Source organism: Melopsittacus undulatus, chromosome 12 (assembly GCF_012275295.1).
Source record: "Melopsittacus undulatus isolate bMelUnd1 chromosome 12, bMelUnd1.mat.Z, whole genome shotgun sequence".
Taxonomy (NCBI): domain Eukaryota; kingdom Metazoa; phylum Chordata; class Aves; order Psittaciformes; family Psittaculidae; genus Melopsittacus; species Melopsittacus undulatus.
Window position 1 is genome coordinate 3,203,472 of NC_047538.1, and position 17,136 is coordinate 3,220,607.

Genomic DNA, 17,136 nt, shown 5'->3' on the forward strand with positions numbered 1-17,136 from the left:
GTGGCTGCCGCGCGCCCGGGGGGGCGGGGCGAGGAGGCGCCGCCGGCCAATGGGAGGCCGCGGGCATTTTTTGAACGTCGCCCCCTCCCCACCCCCGCCTCCACGTCGCGGAGGGAAGGGGGGAGCGTGTGCGTGCGTACGTACATACGTACGTACGTGCGTGCCCACAGTTTACGTCAGTCGCTGTGTGCTTGTGTGAGGTGTTTCCCGCCTCTTACCGCTGAGGGCTCTGAGGGAGCGGAGTGGCCCACGGGTCCCGGTTCCCCTCATCCCGCAGGGCCGGGGCCTGCTCAGCCCTGCAGCAGCAGCAGCCTGGGGGGGTTGGGTGAGGAGGAGCTCCCCATGACCTGGCTTCAGTGAGCGCTGGAGCCCAGAACCCCCCCATGTGCTGGGCTGCACCCCCAGAGCGTGAGCAGCAGCTCAGGGAGGGGATCCTGCCCCTCTGCTGGGCTCTGGGGAGACCCCCCCTGCAGCCCTGATCCAGCTCTGGGGCAGCAGCACAAGAGGGACCTGGAGCTGTTGGAGCGAGGCCAGAGGAGGCCATGGAGATGCTGCGAGGGCTGGAGCAGCTCTGCTCTGGAGCCAGGCTGAGAGAGCTGGGCTGGGGCAGCCTGGACAAGAGAAGGCTCCTGAAGGGGACACCTTATTGCGGCTTTTTAGTTCTTAAAGAGGGCCTGTAAGAAAGATGGGAAGAGACTTTCCAGCAGGGCTCGTTGCAACATCACGAAGGGTGGTGGTTTTAAACTAAAAAACCCGAGATTCAGTCTATATTGAAGAAAAATTCTTTACACTGAGGGTGGTGAAGCCCTGGCACAGGTTGCACAGAGATGTGGATGCCTCATCCCTGGAGACATTCAGGGCCAGGCTGGATGTGGTTTTGGACAGCTTGATGTAGTGGAAGATATTGCTGCTCATTGCAGGGAGTTGGGACTGGATGAGCTTTGAAGGTCCCTTCTACCCAAACTATTATTTGATCTTTGCTCTGACCTCTTAGTTCATCCTCCTCCTGCTGCTTATGATTTCCCCAGTGGCTGCCTTTGCTTTGCCTCAGTCTCTTTACCACCCCCCATCACTCTCACTAGCTGTGTAATTTACTGCCTGCCTCAATTACACCAGTTCCATGGGTGAGATCTGGCTGCAAGCTGGGAATCTCCTGTCCAAACATGCTCACAAGCCCTTGCTTGCAGAAGGGATCCTGCGCTCTTCACTCTTGTGTCTAGCTGCTTTATCTGTGCCTCACCCACCCAGGGTGAGGATCAGCATTGCAGAGTGTGACCCACACTGGTACTACTTCAGGTCTGTGCAGAGTACATTGAGAAGTCATGAACACCAGCTCTTTCTGCACATCTCATGTTCCAGGTTTGTTTCTATATTGTTTTGGCCAGAACTATGGGTAGGCTTTTTCATCTCGCCCCCAAACCCATCTACTTCCCCTTCACTTGAGTTTAAGGTGCAAATCCTCAGTTCCCTTTCCTGTTTTCTGCCATAAGCATTCACCAAGATGCCTCCAAACGTGACACACAACTCTTCATCTTGCCCAGTTTTTCATCTTTGTTTTCTGCACATCATCCTTACCTTGTGCATTGCTAACCTCTCCTTCTCCATCCTGTTTCTAAGATTTCAAGGCTTTATGGGCACCAACACATTTATTTGGGCACTTCCTGTGATGGCAAGCTCCTCTGTGAGCACTTTTTTAGAAGCACTAACACCATCCAAAGCATTGTGGAGTTGTCTTGTTTCTGTAATAGTGCCTTGGCTGATTCTTACCTCAGCTTTTTCCCCTTCTAAGGTGGCTGCTGTAGCTGTACTACACCTGAGGACATCGCTTCCCAAAGCTAAGCTATTGTGACCAAGGCCTGGCCCTGCTCAGTGTCTTTCTCTCCACTCCAGATTATCTCTCTGATGCTTTGCTTTCATACAGCTCTTTGTCTCCCGCACCGAACAGTCCTGGAAGCTCCTTATCCAGATGGCTCCACTTTGCTAAACATTCTGTGCAACTGCAGGAAAATGTGTTCTTTTGCCTTTTCCTCCCCTTGCGGTGCCTCTCTAGCAGGAGGGAAGGGATTGGGAGGTGGAGGAGAGGGGACTGAAGGGGAATGTTCTCCTTTACTGGTGGCTTTTAAGGCTCCAAGCAGGAAAAGATGAAATCACCGCAGCTGCCCTCCCCTTGCTCACTGCAAGCCTTTGTGCAAAACCCAGCACCTGTGCTGGCTGAGCCACAGAGATGCAAGCAGAGGAGAAAAGCTTTTCTTGTCTCCTTCCCTGGTTTTTACCTCAAAATCCACCCCAGAGCAGGCTCTGCACATTCCTGAGCAGCCACACACTGCCTGACTGTGGTGGGCTCTTGCAAAAATACCTAATCTGGGAGAGGCAGATGAGTCCTGCAGAAGGATCAAAACCCAATTGTTCCATCTCCTCTGCCCTGGTTTTTGGCTTGTGTCATTGGTGTCTTCCTCCCTGTTCCCTCGGTGCTGTATGCTGGTGACAGGAGTGAAGCTGTGGAGCATGGAGCTGCTGGAGCAAGTCCAGAGAAGGCCACGGATATGCTGTGAGATGAGCTCTTAGGCACAAACTCCTCCCTGGGAGGGTGCTGAGGCGCTGGCACAGGGTGCCCAGAGAAGCTGTGGTTGCCCCATCCCTGGCAGTGTTTAAGGCTATGTTGGACACAGGGGCTTGGAGCAGCTGCTCCAGTGGAAGGGGTCCCTGCCCGTGGCAGGGGTTGGAACTGGATGAGCTTTAAGGTACCTTCTAACACAAATCAGTCTGGGATTCTATGATACAAGCACCGCAGGATAGGGAAATCTATCCCCAGGGAGTCCTGCTTCAGAGGAAGGCTGCTGTCAGAGTCGATCTGTGTATAGAGCATTATTATCTTCAAATACTTCTAGTAAGCACTAAGCACTTTAAGTAAACACTGAGCATTCTCAGCCCCATTCCTGCCCCTCCAGGTGCTGCTCTAGGAGGATTCCAACTGCTTCATGGGTTTTTTTGTCCTGAAAATCAGTTAGTTTGATTGCGTCTTTCAGCAGCCCTGGAGCCTTTGGGTTCTGACTGTACAGCTCTGCTTGCAGTCTAAACCAGATCACTGAGAGATGTTGCTGTTGTTCCTGAGGAGTAGCTGCACAATTTGCATGACAAGAGATTTACCACTTCCACCCTGTAGCCAGAGCAGTGTGACATGTTCTGGTACACATATGAAACCTGTTGTGCTTCTGGTCTGAATGCATCTGATCACAGCAACTCTAACCCAGGGGCTACTGTTGTTAAATTTCATACCCTACATCAACACTTAATTTCCCCATTCGCCACCTTTTTTACTTAAAATGAATGCTTTTTATTTAATAAGCACTGCTCCTGTGTTACTTAACAGCTACCTGCCACATATGGTACAAAGTACAAGATTATTATTATATTTGTTATTACTTTTGTCCCATTATGCATGTTACAGGCTGAAATCAGCTTCTGCTGGTATGTTCTCATCCCACTGTCTATGTTGCCAAATTCTGCTTAAGCAGTGACCTGTAGCTCCAAACTTCAGCTCTGGTTATATTTAGCCCTCACCTCTGGTGTTGTCACCCCAAGTTATTGGTGGCATTTTTGCTTTTCCATTCCTACCTCAACTTTTGCATCCATTTTAAAAAGCCTTTTCATGCATTCTTGGTGCACAGCCCACTTGGCTCAAGGAGAATTAGAGCCTAGTTCCATTTCACCCCATGTCTGATCACCAGCAGGCTGAGAGCTTCAGTCCTTCATCCCTAAAGATTCCCATCCTGCTGCTGCTTATTCAGTTTCTTGTGCTTTGAAGAACAAATCCAATATTCTATGAGAAGCTTCTTACCTTTCTAGATCTGGTTATCCCTGAACACAAACTGGAGAGGGGTCATTTTGGTTTGATGGGACTGTTCCTCTGCTTTAAAGCTTCCATGCAGCTGGTGCAGTGCCCAGCATGAGGGGACAGTGGCTGCTGGTTTCAGCTTGACCTGGTAGGTTTGCACAGTGAGCAGTGCTGAGTTATCCCTTAACCATCACAGAATGAGGATGTTTAATTCGTGTGGGTCTCACTTTCCTCTTGGAGAGCCACACACGAACTTCCAGAGGCCTTTTGCTGGCAGCATATAGAATCATAGAATATATGTATAATTAAGTGATTAAGGATTTACCTGGAAGGCAGCAGGATCACCTTTCCTGCAGTCCCACACACAGCATTTGATGCTTGAACTGCTTTTTACCTCTAGATTTTTCCCCTTTTATGTATCCAGTAGAAGTACAGACTTTCAGAAGACACGAGGTGATGCCCTTTAACCACAATTTCCCCCATGCTGCTGATTCACTTTACTCAAGACACGTGCCTCATGATCACCAGGACAACTTACAGTTCTCTTCTAATTCATACTTACCTTTTTCAGCAGCATTCATACTGTCAGCCCTGTAGCTCCTGTAATTCTGTGCAAAAAATCACTCCTTTTCTGCTTCCATCTCAAAAATGCACATTTCCTGCCACTTTGTGGCCTTACAGACACCAACGTTGATCTCTTTATTCCTTATCAGCTTCCTAACAATTTCTTCTCCATGCTTTTCCCAGCATCCTAGCTGATCTGTGTGGCTGCCCCTCTAACCCTTACCTTTAAAGCTAATCTCGTTAGGTTTATCTCTTCAAACCATTTCCCCTTTTCCAAGGGGTATTCCATTCACCAGCATGCTTCCCAACCCACCTACCCATTTTTATATCAGTTCATAGCAAGTAATTAAAATACATTACATATACGAAGGTTTCTGGAGCAAATGGAAGATACAAATGCTGCTGGAGCTGACAGAATTTGGAGCAGGAAAACACTGTGGACTAAGCTGCCTCCACAAGCCGCTGCTTTTCTAGAGACACTCTAATTTGAAATAGATCCTTACTGCAGGTGCTGCCATCACTCCAGAAGCTGTGAACTTTTTGTGGTGTTACAAGAGTTCTGAGAAGACAGAAACCTTTGGGTTGAGCAGGAATTCGAAGCATTTTTGGCCATGGCTCTTGTTTGAAGCCTGTGGTCAGGTCTGGCGCTCATCTCCATGGGAAATCCTGTCGACTGGCTTTTCTTCAAGCTGTGTCAGGCACAGCTCAGGCTCCTGCTCTAAATATCCATCTTGTGATGTTGGAGGAGGTCTGAAAGAGTTGGATGTGTTTCCTTGGAGGATGGGTGAAGCACTTGACTCCTGTTTTGCAGAGAAGGCGTATAAAGTTTGATGCTCACAGTGTAGGAAACCTCCAACGCAGGGCCATGCACTGACCAGATCTGTGTGCTGCACCCACAGCCATGGATAACAGCCCTGCAGAGCACAGGTAAGGCTGGGCGCCTGCTCCCTGCTCACACCAGCTTCTGGTGAAGGTCCCAGTCCCCTGCACACTCACACAGAAACGGGAGGTGGCAGATTATCCACATGAGGCTGACTTTAATGTTCCAGAGCATTTGCACCAGCTTATTCTGCAGCACTGAAACAACCGATTTTCATTCATGGATGAGACCTGAATGTCCCAGCTACATCCAGTGAGGTGATCTTTTTAGTTCCGTTCCAGCTGTTCTCTGCAATGCTGTGATAGAACACTTCTAACAGGGCTCTGCTCCACATTCCCTACCCCTGAGCTTATTTAAACTCTGCTTCATGCGGACATTTGCTATTAACCCTTACAGGGGCTGCAACAGGACAACCCAGCATGCAAGAGCCAGGCTTTCCATGCGCTCACTCAATTATACAGAGGTTTCCTGCTCAAAAGCACTGATTGCCTTCCCTGAGCCCCCTTTCCCTTTCCAATTTGCAACCACAGCACAACCATCCCTGCAGCTGGGACAGCAACTGCACACTTGGACAAATTCCCCTTTGGAAAGTATTGAATGGAGCAGGAGCTGGTTTGATTCCTGTTGCTGCTTCAGCACAATTTAGCAGCTGGAAAGGAGGAACAGAATCCGGTGCCATGTGACCAAAGCTTTCCATGGATCACAGTTGGGCATCCCTACAGCAGCATTTAAATAAGCAGGAGTTATTTCAGCAAACCACACTTCCATGGTGATTACCAAAGGTGGGAAGTGGAGCCACTTGGAAAATGCAAGGGAAGACTACTAAGTTTTCTTAGATATTGGCAGGGATTTAGTCACGCTGCTGGAAGCTGAGTGGGTTAATCAATCTCTTGCTGTGGCTGCTTGCCCATCACTGTGGTTTTTCCGCAATGGCTCCATGTGGGTTCTCTGTCTGCAGGGCTGGGCTGGGAGCTGGGCAGCCAAGTGGGATGCTCTGGGTTGAAGCCCCCTTGTTCCCAGGCACTGATAGTTGCTGCAGCTTGCACATGGTCCCCAGGCTGCACCAAACCATTGCTTGGAGTTTCTAGCTCATGCAATGCCTCTGGGTTGTCACCTTATTTAAGCAGCATGCAAATTGCTCCTGCTCCTGCTGATGCTGCTTGGCTGGAGGTGCTGCTTGGTTGGCCTTTTATTGGGCAGCAGCAGAGGGACAGCATCTCCCAAAGAGCAGAAAAGCCAAGCTCTGCCTGCTAGAGGAACTGTGTGAAGCAGGAGCTTGGTGCACTTGCCAGCCTGGACACCTCCTGATGGCTTCATCCTGACCCAACCTCTATCACATCACTCACCACCCTGCAGCCAACTCATTTAAAGGCAGTTCAATGCCTCAAGGCCAGAGGCAGGGGATCTAAAGGTATAAAAGTGTTCTGGTGGGTCTGATTTTGAGCTTACTGTCCCCAAAGCTAAACCCTCTCACATCTGCAAAACAAATGATGGGAGGAGCACCAGGGGCACAGTATAACAGCTCCTCTGCACCACGCTTCTGACAAGGCAACCAGCTGCAGGTCCCTGTGTTTGTACAAATGACTTGTGCTGGAACAAAATGCAGCAGGAACAGTCTCAGCCACCCTTTTGGCAGCAAGATTCTGACATCTGCAATTGATTTCAAGCATTTTCAGGAGTTAACAAGACTGTTTAGAGGCTCTGGTTTTCCTTTATCAGAAAAAGCAGTCTATGGTACAAAAAGCTCTGTGAGTTGTAGGAATGCAGCAATGATGAGTGTAAGTTCCTACTGCCTTAAAACCGCCTTGTGCACACTGAAACCTCCTCTGCAGAATACCTTCTCCTGCTGTGTGGTCTCTTTGTCCTGCACCAGGAAGGGCAGAAAGACTTTTCCACACACCAAGGTCTGCTCCTGGACCTGAGGTTAAAACCCGAGCACGTTAACACAAGCAGGTGGAGTGCAACGTCCAGTATTGGGGTATTGCCTGACCTTGTTCACAGAAATGGCTGATGTTTCTGAGAACACTTTCCTAGAAAGAAACCAGCCTTGGACAGATCTGGAGTGGAGATTGGCTGTCTGACTGCTTCAGGTCTGGGGGTATTTGCAGCAGTAAGCAGGGATGTAAGTGGTGCATCTGCTCCTTCTTGCCCGTACCTTTCCTAGCATGCACAGCCTCACGCAAGAAAGGCTCCCAGGAACAGAAATGGCTTCTACTGCAGCTCTTTCCTGCTGAGCTGCATTAATTCCCTGCCATGTTCATGAGCCTGCCCAGGAGATGTTCCTAAATGCCTTGAAGGACCAAGACTGGGAGGAAAAAAAACCCAACACACGAAAAGTCCTGTAGTATTCTTAATGGAAATTTGTTGTGCTCAGGTTTAACATTCATGGTAACCACAGCCCACCTCACCTAAAATGAGGCTCTCACAAACCACACTGCTACACAAACCTGATTAATGATCCCCTTTTCTGTTTCACATACCTTAACAGATCCTCCAGGACCACGGGCCACATCCTTAGGAGCAACAAGAGCCTGTGAACCTGTGCTAATCTGGAAGGCAGCTGAAAAGCAACCACATCTTCACAAGGGTGTAGGTAAGCAAGTGGCACGTGGCAGCACAAGGGGAGCAGAGAAAAGAGTTTCAGTCCAAGACTGGTGTAAGATACGCTCCTTGGGATGACATTCGTGGGAAGCTGAGCCTCAAGGTAACAAATCTACAGCTGGAGTGCTTAAGGTGAACTGCTCACAGCACTCCACATGCAACTAAACTGACAATCCTTCAGAAAACACAAAGCTCGCCATGCTGCAAACCCACCAAAGGGAAAGAGCCTTCGGGTAATGCTGAAAAAAAACCCCTTAAAACCTCTGAAAAGTCTCTTCCTGGTGTTTGCAGGATGCTAAAAGGGCAAGTTCTCACCTTCTTGGAACATTTAACATTAAAAACAAGGAGAGACTTTCTCACCTCCCCTCTCCCCACAGGCTCCTCGTTTCCACCCCCTCCAGCCACTGGTTTTCCACCTCTTTCAGCCAGAAGGTTCAAGTTCCCCCAACAAACTTCCTTGCTCTGACACACCTCAATGCATGTAGCGTTCGAAGGCTCTGCAGCAATTTCTTCCTTCTTGATTCAAGGTGACAGATGAATAAATTGCAGCCCATGCACAGCATGGCTCTGGTGTCACACACTCACATGCCCAGCGAGGTCTGACACTGCCCATAGAACCACCCATTAGTTCGGGTTGGAAAGGACCTTACAATCACTCAGTTCCAACTCCCTGCCACAGGCAGGGACACCTTCCACTAGACCAGGTTGCTCAAGGCCCTAATGAGAAACCACAGAGAGTAAATTCACCGGAGCAAATAATTGGCCTCATTTACATACCCACATCCATTTAACTCACTATTTAACTGCAAAAAGCCATCATATATCTGCTCCTGTTGTGGTTCAAACCTGACTGGTGACAGAGCAGACCTTCTGCAGAGGTTTAACACACACACCTTTAGACCTGCTGGGTGAGGGGGTTCCACGTGGACCAGCCTTTTGGAGATGCTGAGAACGCTGTCACCAACCCATTGCACCAAACTGCTAGGCAAGAGGGGACTTGGCTGTGGATGAGGGGTCGCTGGATGTCACACGAGCAGATACAAACATACGTGGATATTAAGGGTGAGAGTATTCTTTTTGTTTTCTTAACAAAACATCAGAGAAAAGTGTTTTATTGTTACTAAAAAAAACCCAAACAATGCTCTAGTGTTTCAGGCCATGGATTTTCTAGCTCAATTCATCATGTGGAGTGCAGGTTAACAGGGGAAGCGTCTCAGGGACATCTCCCCTCTAGCCACAACCAGGCCCCCTCCTCCCTTTCCCCTGGTGACCAAATAACATCCTTCTGCAAGTACAGCAATTGTTTACATGTAAAAGTAATATTAGGAAAGCATTTAATGTATCTCAAGCTTTTTTTTTTCTTTTTTCCCCCTTTTTTACCATTTTTTTTACCTTTTTCACCTTTTTTTTTGTAAAAAAAGAAGTGATATTAGCAGCTAGAAGGACAGCATCATGTGGGCACCTAGTGCTGCACAGCCCACCAGCAGGTGCTCCACGGCTTACTCGCGCTCCATGGACCACAGTTCACAAACAGCGTTTTGGGGCTTCACAACCTTTGTGTTGTGGCAGATGCTTCTTCACAGTGAGAGCCAGCAGGTCATTTTTGGTTGGAGAGACACACAGGAGACTTCACCCACTCAGCAGCAGCTCAGTTTGGAGCTCTGACTGCACTGCAAAGCCACTGCTCAGCTGTACCTGAGCAGCACTCAGCCTTCAGCCACTGTCATGGGGTGGGCAGAGCTGGGGGAGCACCACATCGCTTGTTCCTCCTCTTGACTCGTGTAGGGTGTTTCTGTGTTCATCCTTACGGGTGTCTGTGTTCCTCAGGCACAGCAAGGCAACCAGGAGAGGCAAAGGGCAGCAGCAAGCCATGGTGCGGGGCCGTTGGTTCTCTGCTTGAGCAGCTGTGACCTCCGGAGCTACCAGGATCCCAGGTCCCCAGGACAACACCACAGATCCAAGTCACATAAGAGACATCACAGCCACATGGCTGGGAAAGCTGCTCTGGGACCAGCACCAACCACCCCTGAGGTTGTCTCCCAACAACACGCTGGGAGCCAAACATGCCCGCAGCAGCCCTGCCAGCAAGTTCTCTGCAGGAAAGGTCTCCCAAGCAGCAACCCCCCCTTCTTTTTTCCTTATTTTCTTAAACAATTGCTCTCACCCCTCTTTTTGGTGGACACACAAACATACACACACTATATGTACACAATTTGGAACCGAGGAGCTACACCGCGACAGGGGAGCGATGGTGCCACACATTCAGCAGCTGCCAAAGGAGAAGTCGTTTGACTTTCTGTTAAACTTGCAACGTTTGTCTTTATTTTGTTCTTTATATTTTCAAAGTGAAAAGAAATAGTATCGAGTCAATTTCTTTTTTTCTCTTTTTTTTTCCTTTTTTTTTTTAAATATTTGTTCTATGTATTTACAAGCCTTAAAGTTGCTCTAAAGGTTCTCAAAGTAGCACTAAGGACTTTTTTTTCCCCCAGGGGAGCACTGGTTCGAATGAGTTACTTTTGTTTTCGGAGCGCTCTGGTCCGCAGCGTGTTTCTCAAATGCGTTTCCTTCCGTTCCAAGGTTAGGTAGGGTTTTGGATTACTAGGTTCTTTTTTTGTTTAAGTTTCTGAAGCAAGCTGAGAGGCAGGCAGAAAAATCTGATGGCAATTTAGAAAAGAAAAGAACATAAAAGCGGGTCTCTTCCTCATCTAGCTCACCCCAACCCCCTGGAAAAGTTTTGTCTATTGTATCATGCTTGGAAACAAAACTGAGGTGCAGATGAAGGGGAGGGAAATTTATTTCTTGGCTTTTGTTCTATTATACAATTTGTATACAGAAACTGCAAATTTAAAAATTACACTGGCATTTGCAGTCCTTAAAATAATAAATTAAAAGTTTTTATTTATTTTATTATTTTTTTTTGTTCTTTTGTTTTTTTGCTCAACAGATTTGTTTCACTTCGTGGTCGTTTTTTGTTGGTTTTTTTTGCCTTTTTTTTTCTCTAAGTCCTTGTTTAAAAAGAAAAGAAGAAGAAGAAAAACCCCAAAAGATTAAAACAGAAAATATTTTCTATAAATAATACATGTGTTTTGGTTTAGTGCTCCCGCCCTCAGGTTTGAAGTTATCTTTTTGTTTTGCTGTATGTGTTTGTTTTTCAAGTACCTTTTTGCCTCCACGGTCACCTTGATGTTTATGTATTTTACCTCTCCCACTCGTGCGTGTGTGGGGAAGGGGGTCTGTGAGCATTGGCTTTGCTGCACTCTGATTGGCGAAGACGTGAAACTTGTTAAAAAAATACTTAAATCCTTTCTTTTTTTTTTTTTCTCTCTGTATTTTAAGTTTTAATTATCCTCTGACTCCTCTTCGGCCTCCCGTAGCCACGTGAAGAATGCTGTGACTGATTTTAGCGCTACTCCTTTCCCGTTCTGCTCTGCTGGGTCCTTGCTGCTCTCCCACATGTAGAAGGCGTCCTCTGATATTACCTCCTCGTCGTACAGGCAGTCGAAAAACATCCGCAACAGATCTGCAGAGATGGAATAACGGGAGAGAAAGTGTATCAGTGGACAAAGCACGGGTAGGGATAAGGGGATTAATGGGACCTTTAATGCGAGAGATGCAGATATAAGTAAGGGGAAGGTCTGTAACTGAGTTACTGCTTCCTGGCTGCTTACACAGAGGTGAGGAGCACGGATCCCTCTGATGCCAGTGGATAAGTCCTGCTCTGCAGGAAATGGCCCAGAGCACAAGTGTGATGGGGAATGGCTGAGGGACCTGGGGGGTTCAGTCTAGAGAAGAGAAGGCTCAGGGGGGACCTGATGGCTCCCTCCAAGTGCCTGACAGGAGGATGGAGCCAGGAGGGGCTGGGCTCTGCTCCCAAGGAGCAACAGATGGGACATGAGGAAACGGCCTCAAGCTGCACCAGGGCAGGTTTAGATGGAGCTGAGGAACAATTCCTGCCCCAGAGGATGCTCAGGCATTGGAACAGGCTGCCCAGGGCAGGGCTGCAGTCACCAGCCCTGCAAGTGTTCACACACTATGGAGATAAGGCCTCAGTGCCATGGGGCACTGGTGGCCTTGGCAGGGCTGGGAATGGTTGGACAGGATGAGCTTAAAGGGCTTTTCCAGCCTTTTTGATTCTATGAAAGGGAAAGCTTGAACAGCAGCTGTAGCTAGGCAGCAGAGTCCCCAGCAGCCCATCCTCCTCCCACTTGACCTTGCAGTCAGCTCCTTTCCAGGATAACGAACAACCAGCGCCTTAAAGCTAAGGACGGTCAATTCGGGTGGTTCTGGGCCCTCTCATTTTGTGCTGCAGATTCACCAGGAATCCCTGTTTCTTTGACAAATCCCTTTTCCAACAGGGGTTTCTGCAGTGTCTCTGGGACAAGATCCATCAGTTGTCAGAATCATTTCATTCCCCCCAAAAACTTACAGAGCGTAAGTGCAAGTAGAGCACCCAGTGCTCCCACATGTCCAGGTATTGTAAGCTCTATGGATTATTTTTTAATGCTCTTTGCTTTTTCCTCTGTTTTTATCAACAGGGTTTGTCCTTCCTTCTGCATGGCTGCTGACACGAGCAACCCATAAGAGCCAGCCTCTGGCCAAACGTGCCATAAAGCATGTCAAACATCCAAGACAAGCAGAAACCTCTGTACAGTGTTTCCCCTCATCTGTTGTGTACAAAAAGGCAAGGAAAAGCACATCCTCGACTCCACACTCACAGAAACAACTTTCCCTCACACTGTCAGCATTCAAATCCCCAGCACAGAGGTAACACTTACTAGGAGGTTGATCAAGTTTTACTATTGATGCTTGTAGTGCATAAAGTGCTTGTAGTTCCTTCTCTGTGTCTGAGTCTAGGTACTTGATTAAGATCGGCACTCTCTGTTTGATAACAGCAGTGTCCACACGGAAGCTAGAAGATTCCGCTGAGGGAAAGAGAGGAAAACAGGGTCAGCTCTGGCAGATGGCACCAGGGGCACGTCTTTTACTGATTCAAACAGAAATCACAGATACAGGTTAATATGGAGAGAAAAAGGAAGATGAGGAACATCAGAAGTATTTCTTTGGCTCTTCCTGGAAGTCTTGGTTCTTCCAGTTCCCCAAATTCAACCAGTATCTGCAGCAACCTGGCCCTACCATGCCTGCTGCAACATACAGAGGGATTCCAGCCTTACTTTGCAGTAACCTCAGGCAACTGAGTGCCCAAAGAGTGTACAAAGGGTAGGGCTAAAATTTCAATCATACAGAAGGTTTGAGAAGATTATATATTAAAATACCAAGGCAGAAACAGAACCATAGGCTGCACATGATATAAGAAATCAGGAATACATAAAAATGGGCATTAGAAGCCCATCTGGAATGTAGATAAATGATTCAGCAGCTTCTAAGTCGATCATGCAACACAATTAAGTGATATTTTGAAAACAAACCTGCTTAATTAGAGGCAAGGTCACAACATAAACCAGATGCTCCTGATACACATCAGGGAAGCCTAAACATCTGTAATCAAATCCTGAGTCATTTCCCCATTAACGCTAGGTGGCACCAGAAAGGTTCTGTTCTGGTGAAAAGAAAGGAGCTGGGCTCCTTCCCCTCCCAACAAGATGCAGTTCAGGCCATTCCCTCCACCAGGACGTGGGACTCTTGGAGCTCACAGCAGAACTGGCTGCTTTACAAGCACAATTTCTTGCCTTGCCAGATGCCAACAGTAAAGTTAAAGAAAACACAGTGATCTGACCAGATGTTTCTGGCTGCAGCTTTATTCAAGCCCCCAAGGGGCTGAGGCTCAGTCTGACTTGGGATCCCTCCCCTCCCTCCATTACCAGCCAACTGCCAACACATAAACTGTAGATTACTAGAATTTATGTCCAAAATTGCTACTTTGGACATAAACCTATTACCAAGATGAGATGCAGGCTGGCTTCTCTTCTGCAATCCATGCTGCCACCTTGCACGTGATCTGTGATGGCAAAGCACCCATGTGTACTTGCTGACACAGGAGGGGAAATGCTGATTACCTTAATAATGTCTAGCAGCATATTTCCATCTTCACTAGGAAAAACCCATGAGCAACCTGGCATTACTCAGGGTTGACTGAAACACCTGTTCATGAGAGGTCATTGGGCTATGCCAGGGCCTCAGGAACAGCCTAACGGAGAAGCGACAACCCACTGGTGAGCACTACAACTCAGTATGGTGCCATATGTGTGACAAAAAAACAGCCTCAGGGGAGAGAAAAGTGATAGAAACCTGAAAGATAGAAAATAACTCTGCATATTTGGTTTGTACAGTGTTTACATTGTGAGTTACTCACCTACAATAGCTGCTTTACAAACTGCTGTCATTAAAGCTCTAAGGAATGTAGGTGAACTCATCTGGCTTTCATCTAGATTAGCCTGAAATCAAGAGTAAATGGACTGGTTAAAAACATGCCACTGGGTGAGAGCAACCCTTTCGAACTCCACTGCTGCCTGTGGTACAGGTACAAGCTCAGCAAAAGCTGCTGCGGCAGAAATCAAGTTTACTCCTCTGTGCGACCTCAGCTTTCCCATTCCCTTCTTGAAACCAGCTCATGTACATCCATACCCTGCAGGAGTGGTCAGCACACCCTCTAACTGTCCCCACAGTCACAAAAACAAACCCAACCCGCCAAGTATGGCTATCACAATGCCCTTTACGTGTTCAGTGTGTTTTTTAGGCTTTTCCAACCCATTTTACAGCATGGTTTTGGGTGCAGCTTTGTTTGCATTGTAGAAGTTCAGAGAATGGCAATGTAACTTGTCCAAGACTATACAGAGCCCAAGGGGGTGTCCTCAGATTTTCAGTTCTGCTCTTTCATGTAGCTCTCAGCAGGAGAGAGCTGACATTTCTAACACAGCGCTGCAGCAACAGGAGTAACTGAAACAAAGCTGGCCAGGATTTAGCTGTAAGCGCTAGACATGCTAACATGGATCAGGTTGGGTATAACCTCAGACACTAGATTAAATACCTGGCTTAAGGGATGCAGCCAGAGAGAGGGCAAAAGATCAGTGGCTTGACAAGGCTTTTTCCCCACCCTTTCCATTATTTTCTCTTACAGAGCCCAGTCCAGTGCACTGGGAAAGGGCCATGCGCCCTCAGTGCCTGCTCAGGACGTTTCTGCAGCACGGCAGGGGGGGAATTTGCAGAGGTCATGTTGCAAACAGCAGTGAGAAGCTTTCACTGCTCATGTTGGGAAGAAAGAACACAGCAGTGAACTCAGTTGAGAATGCAGTAAGTAGCCAGAAGCAGTGTATTGGGCATCAAAGTATTTAAAAGGCAGTTCCACAGCTAATGTGTAAACACAGTTACACAGTGTTTATGTGGCTAAAATTCTTTCTTCCTAAATCTTACTAAGAGAGAACTGATTTATCTTTTAGATTTTAGTTCTTTGGCCATGCTGATTGCACTGACCTGCTCATCTTAGTGTCCTGTGCCTAGGGAGGAGCCTGCAGAGATGCTCCTTTAGACAAGACAGTATTTACAGAAGCAGCTAACAAACTGTGTGCAGGGAGGGAAAAAATAGTCTTTGTACCTCTACCCAGTCAAAGATTTGTTCATCATTTGCCTTGTCCTCAACAATGAGTTTTTCAAGCTGCTTGTTCAGCTCTTCTGCAGAGAGTTCTTTCTCTGAAAGTGCTTCTGAGGAACTGGAACAGTCGGACTCCGTGAAGTCCAACTTCTGCAACATCAGAAGTGAGGATGAGAATTAGTTAAATACATTTTTCTATGCCAAATTACACCACGTTGAGGCAGCAAGCTATGCTTCCTTCTGCTTTCTGCCATTTTTCAACTGCTAAGTTATCATTACAACAATTTATGTACTTGCTTCTAACCTTTGGAACAGAGAATTTACAAACATGTGGGATCTACATGTTTGTATCCAGCAAAGACAACAGGCACCTCGGAGCAGCTGCAGCCCCACACAGTATGAGTGTGCATGAAATAAAGAGCATGTTACTCAACTAAAATGATGGGGAGCTGAAATGCAATGACCAGAGCAGGCATTGCTCAAAGAAGCTGCAGCTAACATCCCAATTCATTGCAAAATGGGACAGAGGAGCTACAGTGCCCTCACCAAGCCCCGTGTCTTAATAACCCATTTCATTTCCCACAGTACAGCACTTCCTAAGTGCTAAAATGTGGTGGATCACTTAGAGCAACAAAGGGAGACTTCCAGCAAGGTGCCCTCCATCAGTCCCAGTTCCTGTAGGCTGTGAAACCCTCTGGGATTGTAACACAAGGTGGGATAAGTGAATAATCACTACCATTCAGTCTGGCCCTTCTGCACAACATCTGTACTTGCTGCAAACCTCATTCCTGGGCTCATTTCCCCAGCTGGAGAAGCAGATCTGCTGGAGGAAGCCAGCTGATGGGAGATGTGTGCCTGGAGGCAGAGGGGCCAAACTCATCCTCTTGGTGTTTCAGAAAACAATCTAACCCCAAATCAGTGCAGGAGACACTTCACCCCACATCCCAAACAATCACACATAAGAATGGGATGGAAGAGCATAAACAAATGGGATGTGGAGCCAAAAATCAGTGTGCCAACATCATGAAGCAAGCACTCGCTCTGAACTCACTTGTTCCATGAGAAAGGTATGTACATCCTCCCCTTCGGGTAAGTAGTCCTTCCAACTGAGGCCAGTCTCCCTCCATAAGGCTCCCACTTTCTTATGGCTCTACAAGACAAAGTTTGTTCATTTTAAAGACTGCAGAGACAACCAGGGAAGTTTACATGAGCTGGAGTGGTGCAGCTGTGTGAGGGGAAATGAAGAACCATTCAGCCACCAAACAAGATGCCTGACAACAAAGTGAAAACCTCTGGAAATCCCATGCAAGAGGCACCATACACACAATCCTGCCGCAGGGATACACATCTTGTCCAGTGGTCAAACATGATTTTACGTTTTTAAGTTAACAAAGCAGACTGTTTAGAGCTAACTGTACACAGTCCCTGCTACCATCCATCAGGGTCAGACTGAAATGATTGATACTACATCGAAATACCCAAATCCAAGTACTGGCCTGGAGGAGATGGGATTAGAAAGCTTCAACACCCAGAGCACAGCAGCTTTGCTTTCACAGAACAGAGGAAATAAATAAATGGAAGTTGACTGCCCAAACAAGCATAAGACTAAAATAAGCCAATAAAAAGTCACTATTTGCAGTGCTAGACTGAAATGATCCTGGAATGTTCAGTCCTATGTTAGTGCAGGCTTTAAACCACAGAAAAAGAAGT

The 17,136-nt window shown here is 47.4% G+C and overlaps 1 protein-coding gene across 7 annotated transcripts in view; it reads right to left on the bottom strand.

Moving 5' to 3' along the window:
* Positions 1 to 8,976: 8,976 nt before the first annotated feature.
* The window catches only part of EIF4G3 (eukaryotic translation initiation factor 4 gamma 3), a 149,666-nt gene continuing 141,506 nt past the window's right edge, over positions 8,977 to 17,136 (bottom strand). For all 7 annotated transcript variants that reach the window (XM_031045709.2, XM_031045706.2, XM_031045703.2 and 4 more), the window contains 5 exons: positions 16,478 to 16,576; positions 15,430 to 15,576; positions 14,191 to 14,272; positions 12,656 to 12,802; positions 8,977 to 11,400 (listed from right to left, as the gene is read on the bottom strand). In XM_031045709.2, coding sequence (XP_030901569.2) covers positions 11,219 to 11,400; positions 12,656 to 12,802; positions 14,191 to 14,272; positions 15,430 to 15,576; positions 16,478 to 16,576 — 657 coding nt within the window. In that variant the 3' untranslated portion in view covers positions 8,977 to 11,218. The remainder of the gene's footprint in view (positions 11,401 to 12,655; positions 12,803 to 14,190; positions 14,273 to 15,429; positions 15,577 to 16,477; positions 16,577 to 17,136) is intronic.